Genomic DNA, 19,883 nt, shown 5'->3' on the forward strand with positions numbered 1-19,883 from the left:
CAAAAGAGTAGCTGAAGAAGGATAAACTAGAGCAATTGGATATCAGTAAAATATACAGTAAAGAGAGCCCACGGATCCAAAAAGTGGCGGAACTACTAATATCATTGCGATGTTTCATGACGACTTCATTTACCAGACGGACGAGGTTCGTTTGATTGGTTACCATTGCAGGCGGGTGGAGTTTCTTTCAGTACCGTAACGTTTAACGCTGTGTTTTGAAACTAGCGCAGTGCACACGCGGAAAGCTTTAGCTAACTCTACTTTATTATAAACTTTAACTATGTCACCATTAAATATATCTAAACGTCATCGACAGTAATGGTGACAGGATTGCTAGCTTAGAATAGATTTCTTGTTTCGAAGATCTTTGAGTATCTTTAGCTCGCCTCTGCTTGGACCTGGGTTGCTATCGTTAGCTAGCTTACTGTTGTCATCGGTTGTGTTGTTGTAGTGACTCAGGTGAGCAGCGACATGTCGGAGTCCGGTCACAGTCAGCCCGGGATGTACGGGCAGGGACGCCGGAGGAGGCGACGCCGGGGGGACAGAGATGCAGGACCTCCGGGGCAAAATCTGTCCGGTCCCAGTCGGGATCGAGAATATCAACCGAGGGAACGCAGGGTAACGTTAAGCTAGACTACAAACACATACTGGCATAATGAAGTCTGCGTTGTTGTGACTGCTGGTTTGGTTCCTGCGCAAGAAAAGTGACTCACTTCAGTTTGTCTGTCCAGGATGGGAGCGAGGATCCACCAGGCCCACTCATTCAGAAGACCCCCATCATTCTTGCAAAGCCCCCTGGGGAAAGGGTATGTTAAGTTATCCAAGATACTAAACTCATCAAACACATACAATAATAATGACACCAGAACATTTGGATTTGTCTAGGTAGTACTGTTTGAAGGGTTGTCATATTAACCACAAAGTACAAATATACTTTAGCATGACTGTAATATGTGAAGTTAATGTTGTTATCACATTTGAGAAGAAAGTGTGGAAATAAATACTTTTAATGTTTGGCAATGTAAGGTATTTATAGTTATACATAATTATTTCCAGAATTTACAATTCACAATGCCAACAAAAATGAGTCACAGTTAATACGTGATCGTTACAGAAAGTACAGCTTGTTTGTATTCAGGTCTTCTGCCTCTCAGCTCATGCAATCTATCGACCTGTGCTGTTGTTGCATCCTTTACCAGGCCAAGTCCTCACAGAATGCACCTGTCAGTGGAGCTCCAGTCCTAGAGAAGCCCATCATGCTAATGAAAGCCAGGGATGATGGAGGGAAGCTGGGTACCCCTCCAGATGCGGCAGCTCAACCCTCTGGTCCTGGGCCCTCCAAGATGGAGAGGGAGGGGCAGCGACCCACCCAGCCTGTGTACCAGATCCAAAACAGAGGAATGGGTGCTTCCGCATCGAGCAGCGCTGTGGACCGTGAGCTCTTGTAGATTTCACAAAAATACCTTTTTTTTCCTACTGTAAATGTCAGAAACTGTGATGTTTTGACTACTTGGATGCACTCAATAAGGCCAAATTACACCCGCGTAGAAAAGAGAAGTAAATCTTGTTTTCATGTGACTTCCAGCCATGGTTGGCCAGTCTAAACTCCTCCCTCCTGAGAAGATGAAGCACAGCATTAAGCTCGTGGATGACCAGATGAATTGGTGTGACAGTGCCATGGAGGTGAATTTAGTTTATTGTGGAACCATTGTATTGAAGGATGTGTTAATATTTTCAATATAATGCACTGCATGTACTCAAAGGAAGTTCTGTGTTCAACATGTGTTGCAGTATCTGAGGGACCAGACAGATATGTTGGTGGTGGGAGTCATTGGCCTGCAGGGAAGTGGGAAATCTACAATCATGTCCCTGTTGTCTGCCAACACTCCTGAGGAAGATCAAAGGTGAGGTTGGTAGTAACACCAACAATAAGGTCAAGCTTGTAAACTGCTTGGTTATATGCATTTGTTTCATTTATTGATAGAAAACAGAATAAAAGGGAAGTTGAACCATGAAGAAGTCCACAGTTAAAGGATGCTGACACAAGGATGAAGCTTTCCCCTAATGACAGAAAATATCTAGTATGTAAGAGGAATGAATTTGAAACAATACAGTATTGTTTGTCAGATGCCAGTTTAGTGTATGAGGTCAGTGTCGGCACATGTTCACCCGTTGAAAATGTGATCGTATGTTGCTGTACAAGTTTCACCATCGAGTGCATTTTAAAGCTACACTTAAAAAGTGAAGGTACTCTTTCTGAACACACGGGGGCGATATAGTAAACAAATCTACTTCTGCAGAGTCTAGTGGAGTATTTCTGCTCATCCTATATAATATATTTTTTAAATCGGTTCAGTTTGTGACACTGTACAACGTCGACACACCAGACAATCGTATGATCAAATACTGTTTGTTTCGAGAACATTAGAAGTACTAGCTAAATTGCTTATTCAGACCTTTACATCCCTTCTATGCTTTTTTTAAATTGCAGTTGTTGTACATCTTCTCTTTTAGCTTCACCAGTGCAGACATTTTAAATGATGGAATGCATGTTTGTTTGCTCAGGGGCTACGTATTCAGAGCCCAGACTCACGAAATCAAGGAAAGAGGAGGAAACCAGAGTACAGGCATTGATTTCTTCATCACACAGGAGAGAGTCATCTTCTTGGATACACAGGTATGAATGTAGTATTTGCAGATGCAGTTTCTCTTCCTTTTTTCTGTAGTATTTATTAATTAGCTGTCAGTGTGTTGAGTGTAAGCAAGTCATGAACTGTGTAACTTGAAACGCTGTGTTTGGTTGAGGGCTGATGAGCTGTGTGTGTGAATTCCTTTATTTGTTTCTTCAGCCGATGCTCAGCCCATCTATTCTCGACCACCTCATCAACAACGATCGGAAGTTGCCTCCAGAGTACAACCTCCCTCACACATATGTTGAGATGCAGGTCAGTGGCTGGCCTGCAGATGGCAGCAGGTGAAAACACCAGTTGTTTATGTGAGCACTGGTGCTTAACCTCTAGGGACCAATACACACCTTTTACTCCTCTGATTCATCGTTTAATGACGCATGTGACCACATTAGCACTCTGTGTGTAATCTGTCAACAGTCTCTTCAGATCGCTGCCTTCCTGTTCACAGTGTGCCATGTTGTCATTGTGGTTCAAGACTGGTTCACTGACTTAAACCTCTACAGGTTGGTACTAGCTAATCTGCAATGGCTCTTGGTTATAGTTACTGCCAAGATTCACGGGACAAAAAAAGAGGGTAGCTCTCAAATCCCCATCCTACCTCAGGAATGTTGAGCATTTCATATTGTATGTTGAGGGAATATTTGTCTTCTGCTTTTACATAAGCTCAATAATATTTATCTTTCAGTTGGTCTTGTTGACAACAAATGCAGGCAAAACCAGAGCTGTTGAAAATGTACCAGTCTAACTTGTGTCGACGCATATTCATCTTGTCCAATACAATATTATCTGTTCAAGATGCCCACACGAAGTTCTAATCCTTCATTTGAGTAATTCTGGCCTCACTGTAAGACACTTTCCCTGTGTATACCTTTTGCTAATTTTATTTTTAAAAGTTTAACTCTGTAGTTGAAAGCAGCTGTAATCAGCTTAGTGGTAGCTACTGTAGAAGGTAGACGACACTAGCCTTGAAAGTACAGAAATGAATTTAAACCAAATGTAACAACTTGTATATCTTAAGAAGTTAAGGAATTAAAGGATAGTTTTTTAAAAGTATGTATTTAAACTATATTCATATGCCCATACATGTATTGAAACATTGCTAATCACCCATCAAATGCAGCCATTGTCTCATGAATGCAGATGTTGGTACACAACAGGAAGTTGAAAGCTATGTTTGTGTGTAGGTTTCTTCAAACCGCTGAGATGTTGAAACCCTCCACTCCGTCTGCGAGCCATGACAGCGCTGGCTCTTCAGGCAATGACGATGGAGCCGAGTACTATCCTCATATAGGTGAGTTTTTAATAGAGAAACACACAATCTCACACACATCAACCAGGTTTAATGAGCTTTTTTAAATGTCTCCCTCCTCCAGTGTTCCTCCAGAATAAAGCCAGACGGGATGATTTCTGCCCAAGGAATCTAAAAAACATGTATATGGTTGTGGACAAATTAATGGCCCACTCGCATCTCAAGTACAAAGGTTAAAAACTGCAAGAATATCATCTTTATACATAAACATATAGTCTGTTCATTCTGTGGCTGTTTGTAAGAGCTAACCTTGTTTAGTGGATGTGTCATGGTTCAACCAACAATACCACTGTGATTAGAATTAGTTTTAGAGCTTTGATTAACAAAATAGTTGCTCCATGATGCCACACCTGCACTCATCCCATAATACATGGTTTGTTTTTAGGTACATTGTCCATGCTAGACTGCAACATGTTTCCTGGTTTGGAGCAGGACTATCTGGCAACTGAAGTCAACATGTTCCTCCTTCCTATGCAGGAGAATGATGGGGAGGATAATCTGACTAAAGCAGGTTATAGAGAATATATCTTCACATAAGGCAGAACTCAATTGTTGTCCCGTATATTGTGTGAAATGTGAGTTCATCTTTGTACCGTGTTTAGGGACGGGAACATACCCGCTCTTCTCTCTGCTCCCGGGGTACAGAGGACATCCTGCCTTCTCAACCATGGTTTCAAAACTGCGCAGCCAAATATTGGCTATGCCCCGCTGTCAGCTGTCACACACCATCCTCACTGAGAAGAACTGGTAAACGTCACATTCTTCAATGAAAAATACAGGAAATTGATTTTCTGTATACAAAATTAGCATATATTTTTAAATAGGTGTACGATATGATCTAAAAGGGTTAAAAAGCAGTGGCAGGCCGTGCATTTTATACCTGGACCTGCACTCATAAAAATGAAGCTCAACACCTACAAATACACTATGAGTGCAGATACATGAATACCCGCATGACGGGATGCGGCGGCATTTACCAACAATGCATAGTCAAAATCAATTCAACTCAAGAGCACGGGCCATTCAAATATTATTCACATCAGAGGGAACAATATTACCCATATCATGAAAACAACACGATAGACAAATTAACAGAGCGGTAACTCTCATATCGCTCCCTCCAGGAAATACACGACTCCATAGTTCTTGTTACTGACGGATTTATTCGTCTGTCAACGCCGAGAGGGAAAATGAGTCCACTTGAAAACACATGAATCTTCAAAGTAGATCACTTAAAAACTTAAACTTAACTTTAACACTTTGCGCGGAGTATATAGGGTGCTTCTCAAGTCTCTTAATTGCATCCCCGTTTCCCTCACTTGCGTCCTTTCCTTGCGTCTTAGTCCCTCCCACCAGGGATGCATGGAGGAAACCATGCGAGGAGAGAGGAACATGAAATATGTTTTAAAAGACATGAGACGTCCTTTCCTCAGTTGCGTCACGTGAAGCGACGTCTGTTACTGATGACGGAGGTTCAGCTGTGATCAGCTGTCAGTCGGCTTTAGCAGCTGGAGAGACGTTTGATAAGTTTGTGTCTGTTCACATGATCACTGTACTTAATAATAGTAACTAATAATACTAATAACTAATAAAGACACAGTCATCACCACTGTAGAGGTGTTTCTCTCTGTAGTCTGTTAACAAACTGTGTTCTGTTTATAAGCGCAGGATCGATTTCTACCGGCAGAATGCGATCGTCTTATTTATGAATTATTTGCGTCTGTACGTTTTGAAATTGTGACTGTGGCGTCATTATTAAATAACCCAGAATATGATTATTGTTTCTCTTAAATGATAAAACTCATCAAACACTCAGGAGTGATGTAAAAAGTGTTTAGTCTCTCAGCTCTCTCTGACTTTAATTGTATTCATAATAAAGTTATCGAGGGAGATATCAGATCATGAAAACGCAAATCTTTCTAATAAATGAAGAAAGTTGTTTGTGGTCGTTTTGTTGTTCAGACTACAATGAACATTTATTTAAACCAGATGGTGAATCAGAAACCTAATCAAATATAAACTAGAGTTTAATCTGATCTGTCTTCACTCTGGTATGAAAGTCAGTCAGTCCGATCGGCTGCAGCGTCCAATCACATAACTGATGAACAATGAGGGGGCGTGTCGGCCGTTAAAAGACTTCCTGGAAGTCTGTTCTCGTGGTTCCTCACTCATGGCTCCTCCGAGGTCCATCCTCCATCCTCGCTCCTCCGAGCTACATTAGAGCTTTGGGACGGCCGTCAATATGGCGGCGCAGAAACAACTTCCGGTTCAAGCGAGGATCGAGGAAACGACACGAGACTTGAGAAACACCCATAGACCGCTGCCGCTTCGCTTCAACTTCTTGTTGCTGTGCACCGGTTAAATGTGTCCCCAGCGCAACATAGGACGTAACAATAGTTCCTATCGCATATAAAACCAAACGAAAATCCATATTCATAAAAGCAAGTACAAATAATAATATATAATATAAACAAGCATATTAAATAATGATATAAATAATATTTATGGCAGTTAAAGCTACTGCAGTTAACTTACCAAACCTGCTGTTCACTATTTAAAGACAAAGTGCATCCTCCTTTCTTTGTTAATAAATAGTTTAATCTCACGGTTGTTCAGTACATCTGTGCGTTTTAGTTCCAGTAAGAAGTCCTTCTCCATTCATGGACGCCAGTGAAGACAGTCGAGCCTCCCCAGTTGTATTTCTTGAATACGTTTTAATGCGTTTGAGGGCTGAAAATGTCCGCTCGACAGAGGCAGCAGATATGGGGATTGTCACCGCCCAACATGTCAGGCTAGCCCACTGACCAATCACGTACTTGTAGGCCAGCTAGCAGGCTCTGACACGTCAAAGAATACGCCTAACATGTCAAACTAAAGATCTGATTGGTTGAAGACTATGACAATCAACAATATCGTCCCCATTCACTTAAACTGCACATGGATTCACTTGTGAGTCTGAAGGCCTCTGCCTCTGTTCTTACCTAGAGACACAGAGGTGAGATCTGATTGGATAAAAGCTCTACTTAAACTTTAGTTGCAAATACAACATTATTTATGATAAAGTAGGTTTGTGGTTTTTGCCAATGAAACGGAACATGAATTTGAATAGGGTCTGTGTTGTAAAAATAGAGATTTACAAAGCATATCTTTTTTGTGTGTTACTATAACCAGTTTAATTCAGTTTCAGTTTTTATTTATATTTTGTATTTGTAGCCTTTATTGTTCGTAGTGAAAGAGTTTTCAAGGTAGATGTGTGGGCGAGCTCGTGGCAAAGACGCATACTGCATAAACGGCTCCTCTGCTGTACACATCAGTTTAAAAAACATCGGAACACATCCGTTTCATCAAGTGAATACAATTTTGGGTCTGTATAAATGTGTTGTGTTTTTACAGGTTTCACTATGCAGCTCGTATCTGGGATGGGGTGAAGAAGTCCTCCGCCCTCTCAGAGTACAGCCGCCTGCTCTGCTAACACCTTGGTTGAACTGCTGTCGTATACAATAGCAGTTGCAAGCTGTTACGTCTGATAATCAGGTCACTTAAAAGAAAATGTGTCTGTGAAAGTGGAGACCGTCGTTTGCACCCTACAGGAGGGACAAGAGAAACTGGAAGCCCGGTCAGTGGTGGAGAGTCAGATATTAAAGTAGGACACCTTCTGTAGACTTTGGTGGGAACGAAAAGCTGAGAACTTTTGGTGCTCAGTGTCAGAAAGTTGTGGATCTCTGCACATGATCGAACAAGATTCAGATGTTTTTTATTGCAAGCCATCATGGACTTTGTGATGTTTTGGTCTGATGGTGCACACGTGAAAATATAGAAATCTGTATTTGTTTTTTCTTAATTTTCTTTCACACGTTAATCAAAAGTGTAATTGTGAATTACTCAAAAATAAAAGGAAACAACTACAAAATATTTTGCCTCTGGGTCAGAGTCATATTCATCTTGTCCAATACAATGTTATCTGTTCAAGATGCCCACACAAAGTTGTTATCATTAATTTTAAAAAGGGAACTCTGGGTCATTTTTATTGCACTTTTCTTATCCTTCTCCATGACTTATTAACCTTTTACAATACAAAGTGTATGTCCTCTATAGTCTATCTACATCCTTGATACGTGGCTTTCGTTTCCCCTGAAATAACACACACACCTTAATGTGCTTTAACCAGTTTGATCTTGATTTTTTGATTAAGAAATGAAACTCAATTGTTGGGAAACCACTTGTTGAGCAACCCTTGTCCCAGATGGAAAACTACATGCAGTTAAGAGTTACATTAGGTTTCCATGATACACTGTTCTACACCGTTTTGGAAATTCGTAACGTTTTCAGATATCCAGATACTGTATGAGCCCAACAGATTAAAATAGGTATGCATACTGTATATCTTTCCCAAATAAAGTAAGGATTATGCATGTTGACCTACCTCAAATAAACCGTATTTACATATTCAAGGCTGATCTCAAAACCAGCCTCTGCCATTTGACACTCAAATACATTTGTCTGCCTTTGTTGGGGAGCTGAGGTCATCTGAGACATCTCTCAGAACTAAATTAATGACAAACTATGGTGCTTCTCAAAACCAAGTTTGCGTTGTTAAACTCATCTCTACTAATTCACTTTAAGGGTTCTGTGCAGCTTTTCTACCAGCTTTTATTATGTTAACTGAAGTGATTACATTTGTTAACTGTGTCAACCAAGAACTCTAGGAAGACTCGATAAGATGTTCCAAGATACTAAATACAACAACCTTCCCAATAAGCGGCTGCGTTGAAGTGGCTCGAGTTTATTTTGCTGTGTTTTACATGTATTCTTTTCAAAGAAGAGTTCATTGTTTTTTCTGGCCTGTGCTTGTTCACCTGTTTCAGCGTACGCCTTCAAGTATTTAGCGTGTATGCCACAGTACACAACCATATCCAAGATGCATCAATGCAGAGACGTAAAAGTAAATATAAGGTATTAGAGAAAAATCTTTCTTTTGTAAGGGGAATTCCTCTGATCATGCACAATGTAATCATGTTAACTTCCCCTATGTTTGATCATGCTGAATCTGATGCATCTTTGCCTAAACTAAAGAATTGTTTCCTGGATGCCATCAGAAGAAGATCAGATGGCTAATCAACCCTTTGTCTTTTGAACAAATACATGCAAGTTACGAACTAAAAGAAGCAACCATAAAGGGATGAGCAAGCCAAAGTATAAAGAGAGAACAACTTCCCATCGGGATGCACATTTCAACCTAAACCTTGTCCTGCGTGCCATGCTCTGAGCATTAAAAGTGTGACACCCCTAAGAGATTTTTGTCTCGTTCCTCGTTGTCAGAGTGGGATTTGCCACAACAATTTCTACTGCAGAGAGGGACAATGCTCAGAGATATTTATTGTATCTTCATTCAGGAATATTGTGATGTTTAAACATCAAGGTAATCTAACTGGACGCGATAAAAGTAATATTTATTTACTTTTTCCAGCGGTTCTTTTTCTGCGGCACTAATATAAAACATATATAACATAAAAGTCAAATTCAGCAGCAGCAGTTAACCAATACAGCCAAAGTTGTACAAAAAGCAAATGATCAAAATGCAGTCACCACTTTACATCCAAATTACCTGTGTTACTTTGAAATAAAGGGCCAGCATGTGAAAACAGTCAGTATTTGCCATCGTGCAGTCACCTGATAAAAGAATTGCAAATGCTCCTAAAATGTTAATACGCCTTTCATAATTGCAGTGTGGCAGTTTCAATTCAATTCAAGTGAATTTACAGGGCTTATCTTTTTTTCACTTTCAAAGCAGCACAAAAGGAGTGGTCTGAGGATGAGGACAACCCCTTCTCAGAAGAACTACTTATAGTCGTAACAGATCAGACTGAAACTTATTGTATCCCGCCATCACAAAATGCATCTCCTTACTCTGATCTGTGGCATTGTGCTTCTCTCTAAAGGCAAGGTTACATTATGTTTTTGACAAGTACATTTTTAAGAGATGGAGGATCTTAATTTAAATTTTTTGAAAATATTTTTATATATATATATATATATATATATATGTATTTTATATTTACCTTTATAAATGTTAAAACTTTTTTTTTTTTACTTATCTGAATATTGTGTTTCCACAGCCCACACCCTGAGATGTTATGAGTGTGTACCGGGAGCCTCAGGAACCTGCCAAGACAGAGCAATAGAATGCCCTTTGTCAGGTCAACAGTGTGCTGCACTTCGTTTAACTTCATATGCAGGTATGGTCATTTGTGTTGCATTGTTTTATTGTAAAACTGCTTTGTCCTGTTCCGGTCTATAAAGGATCCTCTTTTGTTGCAGGTGGTTCAATACTTACTGAAGTCAACACAAAAGGCTGCGCTTTGGCTCAAGAGTGTGTGGAGGGCTCAATCAACTTCGGAATCTCTAAAACCATAATTACCAGCGAGTGTTGCAACTCCGCGCTCTGCAATGTCCAATTTGCCCCTGGTAACCTACTTATATTGTCTGTTAGTATTATTTACACTGAGAGCTGTTTTAGTTGCAGGAGCAAACACTGTTAAAAATGTGACGACTCTCCTCACTACTACTACTCTCCTTAAAAGTTAGAGTTGGTTGCATTTGTCATATTTTAGATGTCAAAATAATGACTTGTTTAATTTTAAAAATATATATATTTATTCTATATATATATTTTACTGAGTAAATATAATATATATAATATTTTTAACATATATAAGTTGTATATTCATGTCTTGTGCCGGATAGACATTGTGGATTGTGGATTGATGCCAGTGAATGTATCAGAACCTGAGTCATATGCTTGGGGCAAATATGGTTTGAGAAACAAGAATCAAATTTCAAAACAAGCCAGAATGAGGAAATTACTTTTCCCCAATATCACCATCCATTATAGAGGAGCCCAAGGGTAATATACCCGCAACTGCCACAGTGTAGCTGTGTGTGTATATGTGTGTGTCTGAAAGAGAGAGAATATTCATAAATCTGTTCATTTGAATGCTGTTCACCAGCATATAAAGAGCTTCAAAAAGGCACTAAAGGAAGAATAGTGCATTGCAATAACCCCCCAATCCCCCTCTACATAACCAAGCAGTATGAACAATGTATGTTTTATATTACAGTGCCCAGCAAATCCATTGCAAATGGTAAAAAGTGCTTCCAATGCAACGGAAAAGACTGCACCGCAACTCTAAACTGTGAGGGAACTGAAGACCACTGCATCTCAGCCAGAGGTAACAAGCCTGCAAGCATGTCACATCTTACTCTGTTCCACATATTCCTTCTGCTCAGAGAGGGATTCTAGTAGATGAACACACTCACATTATTTTCATTCTCTCAGTGACTACAGGAGGTGAATCGATCACCGTGAAGGGCTGTGCCTCCAAGGTGATGTGCGCACCGGAAACTGCAAAAATGTCACGAGTCAGTACAGAAATAAGCTGCTGTCAGGGGAATTACTGCAACAGCGCCAGCAGCACAAGTGCTGGCCTTCTGCTCCTGGTGGCACCGCTGGTCTCTTTGGTCGCGCTCTCTTAAATAGTTGAGACAGTAGCATAACCCCCAGCTTTTCTTCTTTGCAAGGCCTCATAGTACCCACGCCCCTCCTTATCCGTTCAACTGATGAGTGAGAAAGTTTAGCTGGCAAAGCGTTTAAATATAGTTTAGTAAAGCTGTGATTTCCATTTGTCTCTTTACATCAGCTAGTTCCAGCTTATTTTCTTTTTAGCATGTTGCCTACACAACAGCATCTGCCTTGCGTAGAATGGTTCTTTCTGGGACGAGAATGTATATGAGTGCTATATTATTAACCTGAAACCTATTTTTAATTACAATTATCAAGAATATTTTGATGTCATTGACAAAACAAAAAGCTGAATAAATAACTTTCTCAAATTTCTGCTGTGTATTCAGATTTCTGTTTTCTTGAGTCCTTAAAATCCTGTCTCAGTGTCATTTAAAAGATGTGTGTCAGGCCCTCAGCCTATATTTGCTTATTCCAGACTCTGATTTAAAGTTGAAGGCATCCCTGAGTTTTATTAATGGGGCATGGATTCACCTACAAAATGTCACTCAAAATGTCACTCTAGGAGACAAAGAGACACAAAAAGATTAAAGAAAGATGCAAAACTACTGCAAAGAGACCACAAGAGACTCGCAACTATGAAAAGGGAACAACCAACCAAAAAGAAACACAAAATGATTACGAAGAGACACAAAACAAGTGCAAAGGGTTAAGGGGATAAACAACCATAGACAGAAATACTTTTAAACTCTTGTAAACTCTGGCACACAGATACGAATGTCTAGTTAAGGTCAGGAGGTTGGCAGATTCACAGTGATAAAATGGCTTGAATAGTACGAAGCCTGGGACTGATCCAGCTCAATCTAAACAACGCACGCACCAAAGTTGTCAATGTAAAGATGTGAGCTGTTACACCGTCTCCATGATAAGCTTTTAGCGGAGACAGAGCGGTGGACATTTGGTCCACAGCCAGGTGTACATCGGAATAAAGTGCAATTAGCAGATAACTGGTACCGTACTTCTCATATGTCAAAATATTCAAAAGTCCCCTGTGTAACGGGTCTTGAATCTCAACTGTATGAAGGATAAAGATGATTTCTATCTGGGGAAAAGTTGAGAGCGGATGTGTGGGAAGATGGAAAGATCATGAAGGAGGGGAACGAGGGGAGGGTGCATGTGTAGCACACTTACACACCCTCAAATAAACTGAACAGAACTGAAATGAACTGCCATATATTCCCTTAGCTTGGAACGGAACTACAACCCAACACACACACACACACTCACACATGCATGCCACTCACACCTTATCACTTGCCCATAAACTATTTACCTGGAGTCCTCATACATTTTTGTTATTAAATGGACATTTGATTTGATTTTGGTTATTTATCTCTCCAACTGTTCGCAGTCATAATCTTTCATTAAATTGACAGGGTGGAATTTTATTATTCTCCCGTCTGGAGCCCAACGTGTATTTTGAAGAGTTGTGAGAGAAACCTACGCTACAACTCTTTCTGAACACACGGGGGCGATATAGTAAACAAATCTACTTCTGCAGAGTCTAGTGGAGTATTTCTGCTAATCCTATATTTTTAAATCGGTTCAGTGTGGGACACTGTACAATGTCCACACACCAGACAATCATATGATCAAATACTATTTGTTTTGAAAACATTAGAAGTACTAGCTAAATTGCTTATTCAGACCTTTACATCCCTTCTATGCTTTTTTTTAAATTGCAGTTGTTGTACATCTTCTCTTTTAGCTTCACCAGTGCAGACATTTTAAATGATGGAATGCATGTTTGTTTGCTCAGGGGCTACGTATTCAGAGCCCAGACTCAAGAAATCAAGGAAAGAGGAGGAAACCAGAGTACAGGCATTGATTTCTTCATCACACAGGAGAGAGTCATCTTCTTGGATACACAGGTATGAATGTAGTATTTGCAGATGCAGTTTCTCTTCCTTTTTCTGTAGTATTTATTAATTAGCTGTCAGTGTGTTGAGTGTAAGCAAGTCATGAACTGTGTAACTTGAAATGTCACCTTGGAATAGAAAGTAGTTACGGTTAACTTGAAACGCTGTGTTTGGTTGAGGGCTGATGAGCTGTGTGTGTGAATGCCTTTATTTGTTTCTTCAGTCGATGCTCAGCCCATCCATTCTCGACCGCCTCATCAACAATGATCGGAAGTTGCCTCCAGAGTACAACCTCCCTCCCATCTGAAGGACATCACAGGGCCCCTGCTGGACCCCCTGCAGTTTGCCTACCGTGCAAACAAGTCGGTGGATGATGCAGTCAGTATGGGACTGCACTACATGCTGCAACACCTCGACTCCCCAGGGTCATATGCAAGGGTTCTGTTTGTGGACTTCAGCTCTGCGTTCAACACTATCATCCCAGCAATACTCCAACCCAAACTCTCCCAGCTCACTGTGCCAGCCTCCACTTGTCAGTGGATCACAAACTTCCTGACTGACAGGACGCAGCAGGTGAGGCTGGGAAAAATCACATCCAGTACTCGGACTATCAGCACTGGCGCCCCCCAGGGATGTGTGCTCTCCCCACTGCTCTTCTCCCTCTACACCAACGACTGCACCTCAGAGGACCAATCTGTTAGACTCCTGAAGTTCGCAGACGACACAACGGTCATCGGCCTCATCAGGGACGGTGATGAGTCTGCGTACCGACGGGAGGTTGAACAGCTGGTCCTCTGGTGTGGTCAGAACAACCTGGAGCTGAACAAGCTCAAAACTGTGGAGATGACAGTGGACTTCAGGAGGAGCCCCCCAACACTACCCCCCCTCACCATACTCAACAACACTGTGTCTGCTGTGGAGACCTTCAAGTTTCTGGGATCCACAATCTCCCAGGACCTGAAGTGGGCTCCCAACATCAACACCATCAGGAAAAAGGCCCAGCAGAGGTTGTACTTCCTGCGCCAGCTCAGGAAGTTCAACCTGCCTCAGGAGCTGCTGATCCTGTTCTACTCAGCCATCATCCAGTCTGTTCTCTGTTCTTCTATCACTGTGTGGTTTGGATCGGCCACCAAACAGGACAGAAACAGACTACAACGGATTGTCAGGTCTGCAGAGAGGATCATTGGTTCCAGCCTGCCCTCCATCCTCGACTTGTTCACCTCCAGAGTCAGGAAACGGGCTGGAAAGATCACTGCAGACCCTTCACACCCTGGACACAAGCTGTTCCAACTCCTCCCCTCTGGTAGGCGCTACAGAGCCCTGTACGCCAAAACCACCAGACACAGGAACAGCTTCTTTCCACTGGCCATCACTCTCATGAACAATAAATAAGTAACATTGCACTACTACCTCTGTTTGCACTATTGTATCATATATATATATATATATATATATATATATATATATATATATACACTTTTGTTTGGGATATATTTATACTTATATTGTATATAGCTGTTAAATGTCCTTGTTTTTCTTATATTTCTCTTGTTTATTGTATATATTTCATATGTGTGTATGTACAATGAGAGTAATGTGTAACCGGAGTCAAATTCCATGTATGCGCACACATACATGGCCAATACAGCTGATTCTGACACATACATTGAGATGCAGGTCAGTGGCTGGCCTGCAGATGGCAGCAGGTGAAAACACCAGTTGTTTATGTGAGCACTGGTGCTTAACCTCTAGGGACCAATACACACCTTTTAGTCCTCTGATTCATCGTTTAATGACGCATGTGACCACATTAGCACTCTGTGTGTAATCTGTCAACAGTCTCTTCAGATCGCTGCCTTCCTGTTCACAGTGTGCCATGTTGTCATTGTGGTTCAAGACTGGTTCACTGACTGAAACCTCTACAGGTTGGTACTAGCTAATCTGCAATGGCTCTTGGTTATAGTTAGTGCCAAGATTCACGGGACAAAAAAAGAGGGTAGCTCTCAAATCCCCATCCTACCTCAGGAATGTTGAGCATTTGATCTTGTATGTTGAGGGAATATTTGTCTTCTGCTTTTACATAAGCTCAATAATATGTTGACAACAAATGCAGGCAAAACCAGAGCTGTTGAAAATGTACCAGTCTAACTTGTGTCGACGCATATTCATCTTGTCCAATACAATATTATCTGTTCAAGATGCCCACACGAAGTTCTAATCCTTCATTTGAGTAATTCTGGCCTCACTGTAAGACACTTTCCCTGTGTATACCTTTTCCTAATTTTATTTTTAAAAGTTTAACTCTGTAGTTGAAAGCAGCTGTAATCAGCTTAGTGGTAGCTACTGTAGAAGGTAGACGACACTAGCCTTGAAAGTACAGAAATGAATTTAAACCAAATGTAACAACTTGTATATCTTAAGAAGTTAAGGAATTAAAGGATAGTTTTTTAAAAGTATGTATTTAAACTATATTCATATGCCCATACATGTATTGAAACATTGCTAATCACCCATCAAATGCAGCCATTGTCTCATGAATGCAGATGTTGGTACACAACAGGAAGTTGAAAGCTATGTTTGTGTGTAGGTTTCTTCAAACCGCTGAGATGTTGAAACCCTCCACTCCGTCTGCGAGCCATGACAGCGCTGGCTCTTCAGGCAATGACGATGGAGCCGAGTACTATCCTCATATAGGTGAGTTTTTAATAGAGAAACACACAATCTCACACACATCAACCAGGTTTAATGAGCTTTTTTAAATGTCTCCCTCCTCCAGTGTTCCTCCAGAATAAAGCCAGACGGGATGATTTCTGCCCAAGGAATCTAAAAAACATGTATATGGTTGTGGACAAATTAATGGCCCACTCGCATCTCAAGTACAAAGGTTAAAAACTGCAAGAATATCATCTTTATACATAAACATATAGTCTGTTCATTCTGTGGCTGTTTGTAAGAGCTAACCTTGTTTAGTGGATGTGTCATGGTTCAACCAACAATACCACTGTGATTAGAATTAGTTTTAGAGCTTTGATTAACAAAATAGTTGCTCCATGATGCCACACCTGCACTCATCCCATAATACATGGTTTGTTTTTAGGTACATTGTCCATGCTAGACTGCAACATGTTTCCTGGTTTGGAGCAGGACTATCTGGCAACTGAAGTCAACATGTTCCTCCTTCCTATGCAGGAGAATGATGGGGAGGATAATCTGACTAAAGCAGGTTATAGAGAATATATCTTCACATAAGGCAGAACTCAATTGTTGTCCCGTATATTGTGTGAAATGTGAGTTCATCTTTGTACCGTGTTTAGGGACGGGAACATACCCGCTCTTCTCTCTGCTCCCGGGGTACAGAGGACATCCTGCCTTCTCAACCATGGTTTCAAAACTGCGCAGCCAAATATTGGCTATGCCCCGCTGTCAGCTGTCACACACCATCCTCACTGAGAAGAACTGGTAAACGTCACATTCTTCAATGAAAAATACAGGAAATTGATTTTCTGTATACAAAATTAGCATATATTTTTAAATAGGTGTACGATATGATCTAAAAGGGTTAAAAAGCAGTGGCAGGCCGTGCATTTTATACCTGGACCTGCACTCATAAAAATGAAGCTCAACACCTACAAATACACTATGAGTGCAGATACATGAATACCCGCATGACGGGATGCGGCGGTATTTACCAACAATGCATAGTCAAAATCAATTTAACTCAAGAGCACGGGCCATTCAAATATTATTCACATCAGAGGGAACAATATTACCCATATCATGAAAACAACACGATAGACAAATTAACAGAGCGGTAACTCTCATATCGCTCCCTCCAGGAAATACACGACTCCATAGTTCTTGTTACTGACGGATTTATTCGTCTGTCAACGCCGAGAGGGAAAATGAGTCCACTTGAAAACACATGAATCTTCAAAGTAGATCACTTAAAAACTTAAACTTAACTTTAACACTTTGCGCGGAGTATATAGGGTGCTTCTCAAGTCTCTTAATTGCATCCCCGTTTCCCTCACTTGCGTCCTTTCCTTGCGTCTTAGTCCCTCCCACCAGGGATGCATGGAGGAAACCATGCGAGGAGAGAGGAACATGAAATATGTTTTAAAAGACATGAGACGTCCTTTCCTCAGTTGCGTCACGTGAAGCGACGTCTGTTACTGATGACGGAGGTTCAGCTGTGATCAGCTGTCAGTCGGCTTTAGCAGCTGGAGAGACGTTTGATAAGTTTGTGTCTGTTCACATGATCACTGTACTTAATAATAGTAACTAATAATACTAATAACTAATAAAGACACAGTCATCACCACTGTAGAGGTGTTTCTCTCTGTAGTCTGTTAACAAACTGTGTTCTGTTTATAAGCGCAGGATCGATTTCTACCGGCAGAATGCGATCGTCTTATTTATGAATTATTTGCGTCTGTACGTTTTGAAATTGTGACTGTGGCGTCATTATTAAATAACCCAGAATATGATTATTGTTTCTCTTAAATGATAAAACTCATCAAACACTCAGGAGTGATGTAAAAAGTGTTTAGTCTCTCAGCTCTCTCTGACTTTAATTGTATTCATAATAAAGTTATCGAGGGAGATATCAGATCATGAAAACGCAAATCTTTCTAATAAATGAAGAAAGTTGTTTGTGGTCGTTTTGTTGTTCAGACTACAATGAACATTTATTTAAACCAGATGGTGAATCAGAAACCTAATCAAATATAAACTAGAGTTTAATCTGATCTGTCTTCACTCTGGTATGAAAGTCAGTCAGTCCGATCGGCTGCAGCGTCCAATCACATAACTGATGAACAATGAGGGGGCGTGTCGGCCGTTAAAAGACTTCCTGGAAGTCTGTTCTCGTGGTTCCTCACTCATGGCTCCTCCGAGGTCCATCCTCCATCCTCGCTCCTCCGAGCTACATTAGAGCTTTGGGACGGCCGTCAATATGGCGGCGCAGAAACAACTTCCGGTTCAAGCGAGGATCGAGGAAACGACACGAGACTTGAGAAACACCCATAGACCGCTGCCGCTTCGCTTCAACTTCTTGTTGCTGTGCACCGGTTAAATGTGTCCCCAGCGCAACATAGGACGTAACAATAGTTCCTATCGCATATAAAACCAAACGAAAATCCATATTCATAAAAGCAAGTACAAATAATAATATATAATATAAACAAGCATATTAAATAATGATATAAATAATATTTATGGCAGTTAAAGCTACTGCAGTTAACTTACCAAACCTGCTGTTCACTATTTAAAGACAAAGTGCATCCTCCTTTCTTTGTTAATAAATAGTTTAATCTCACGGTTGTTCAGTACATCCGTGCGTTTTAGTTCCAGTAAGAAGTCCTTCTCCATTCATGGACGCCAGTGAAGACAGTCGAGCCTCCCCAGTTGTATTTCTTGAATACGTTTTAATGCGTTTGAGGGCTGAAAATGTCCGCTCGACAGAGGCAGCAGATATGGGGATTGTCACCGCCCAACATGTCAGGCTAGCCCACTGACCAATCACGTACTTGTAGGCCAGCTAGCAGGCTCTGACACGTCAAAGAATACGCCTAACATGTCAAACTAAAGATCTGATTGGTTGAAGACTATGACAATCAACAATATCGTCCCCATTCACTTAAACTGCACATGGATTCACTTGTGAGTCTGAAGGCCTCTGCCTCTGTTCTTACCTAGAGACACAGAGGTGAGATCTGATTGGATAAAAGCTCTACTTAAACTTTAGTTGCAAATACAACATTATTTATGATAAAGTAGGTTTGTGGTTTTTGCCAATGAAACGGAACATGAATTTGAATAGGGTCTGTGTTGTAAAAATAGAGATTTACAAAGCATATCTTTTTTGTGTGTTACTATAACCAGTTTAATTCAGTTTCAGTTTTTATTTATATTTTGTATTTGTAGCCTTTATTGTTCGTAGTGAAAGAGTTTTCAAGGTAGATGTGTGGGCGAGCTCGTGGCAAAGACGCATACTGCATAAACGGCTCCTCTGCTGTACACATCAGTTTAAAAAACATCGGAACACATCCGTTTCATCAAGTGAATACAATTTTGGGTCTGTATAAATGTGTTGTGTTTTTACAGGTTTCACTATGCAGCTCGTATCTGGGATGGGGTGAAGAAGTCCTCCGCCCTCTCAGAGTACAGCCGCCTGCTCTGCTAACACCTTGGTTGAACTGCTGTCGTATACAATAGCAGTTGCAAGCTGTTACGTCTGATAATCAGGTCACTTAAAAGAAAATGTGTCTGTGAAAGTGGAGACCGTCGTTTGCACCCTACAGGAGGGACAAGAGAAACTGGAAGCCCGGTCAGTGGTGGAGAGTCAGATATTAAAGTAGGACACCTTCTGTAGACTTTGGTGGGAACGAAAAGCTGAGAACTTTTGGTGCTCAGTGTCAGAAAGTTGTGGATCTCTGCACATGATC

The 19,883-nt window shown here is 40.8% G+C and overlaps 2 protein-coding genes across 3 annotated transcripts; both read left to right on the forward strand.

The window, feature by feature from the left end:
* The first annotated feature begins 159 nt into the window (after window positions 1-159).
* Window positions 160-7,911, forward strand: smg9 (SMG9 nonsense mediated mRNA decay factor). Its single transcript, XM_076109569.1, has 13 exons — window positions 160-618; window positions 732-806; window positions 1,200-1,434; window positions 1,586-1,683; window positions 1,792-1,904; window positions 2,566-2,677; window positions 2,850-2,945; window positions 3,108-3,193; window positions 3,875-3,981; window positions 4,064-4,171; window positions 4,385-4,510; window positions 4,602-4,746; window positions 7,393-7,911. Exons 1-13 carry the CDS (start codon window positions 472-474, stop codon window positions 7,469-7,471), a joined length of 1,527 nt encoding a protein of 508 aa, XP_075965684.1. The 5' UTR covers window positions 160-471; the 3' UTR covers window positions 7,472-7,911.
* A 131-nt stretch (window positions 7,912-8,042) lies between these two features.
* LOC142969611 (urokinase plasminogen activator surface receptor-like) lies at window positions 8,043-11,879 on the forward strand. 2 transcript variants are annotated; one of them, XM_076109597.1, is made up of 6 exons: window positions 8,043-8,952; window positions 9,788-9,938; window positions 10,116-10,235; window positions 10,318-10,464; window positions 11,118-11,228; window positions 11,336-11,879. In XM_076109597.1, the coding sequence occupies exons 2-6, from the start codon at window positions 9,893-9,895 to the stop codon at window positions 11,530-11,532; spliced, it is 621 nt and encodes a 206-aa protein (XP_075965712.1). In that variant the 5' UTR covers window positions 8,043-8,952; window positions 9,788-9,892; the 3' UTR covers window positions 11,533-11,879. The 2 variants fall into 2 exon arrangements, with proteins under 2 accessions (XP_075965712.1, XP_075965713.1); XM_076109598.1 differs by having other exon boundaries at window positions 8,043-8,941.
* The last annotated feature ends 8,004 nt before the right edge of the window (window positions 11,880-19,883 follow it).

This window comes from Anarhichas minor, unplaced genomic scaffold, assembly GCF_050575085.1.
Source record: "Anarhichas minor isolate MPS153535 unplaced genomic scaffold, ASM5057508v1 ptg000041l, whole genome shotgun sequence".
NCBI classification, from domain to species: Eukaryota; Metazoa; Chordata; class Actinopteri; order Perciformes; family Anarhichadidae; genus Anarhichas; species Anarhichas minor.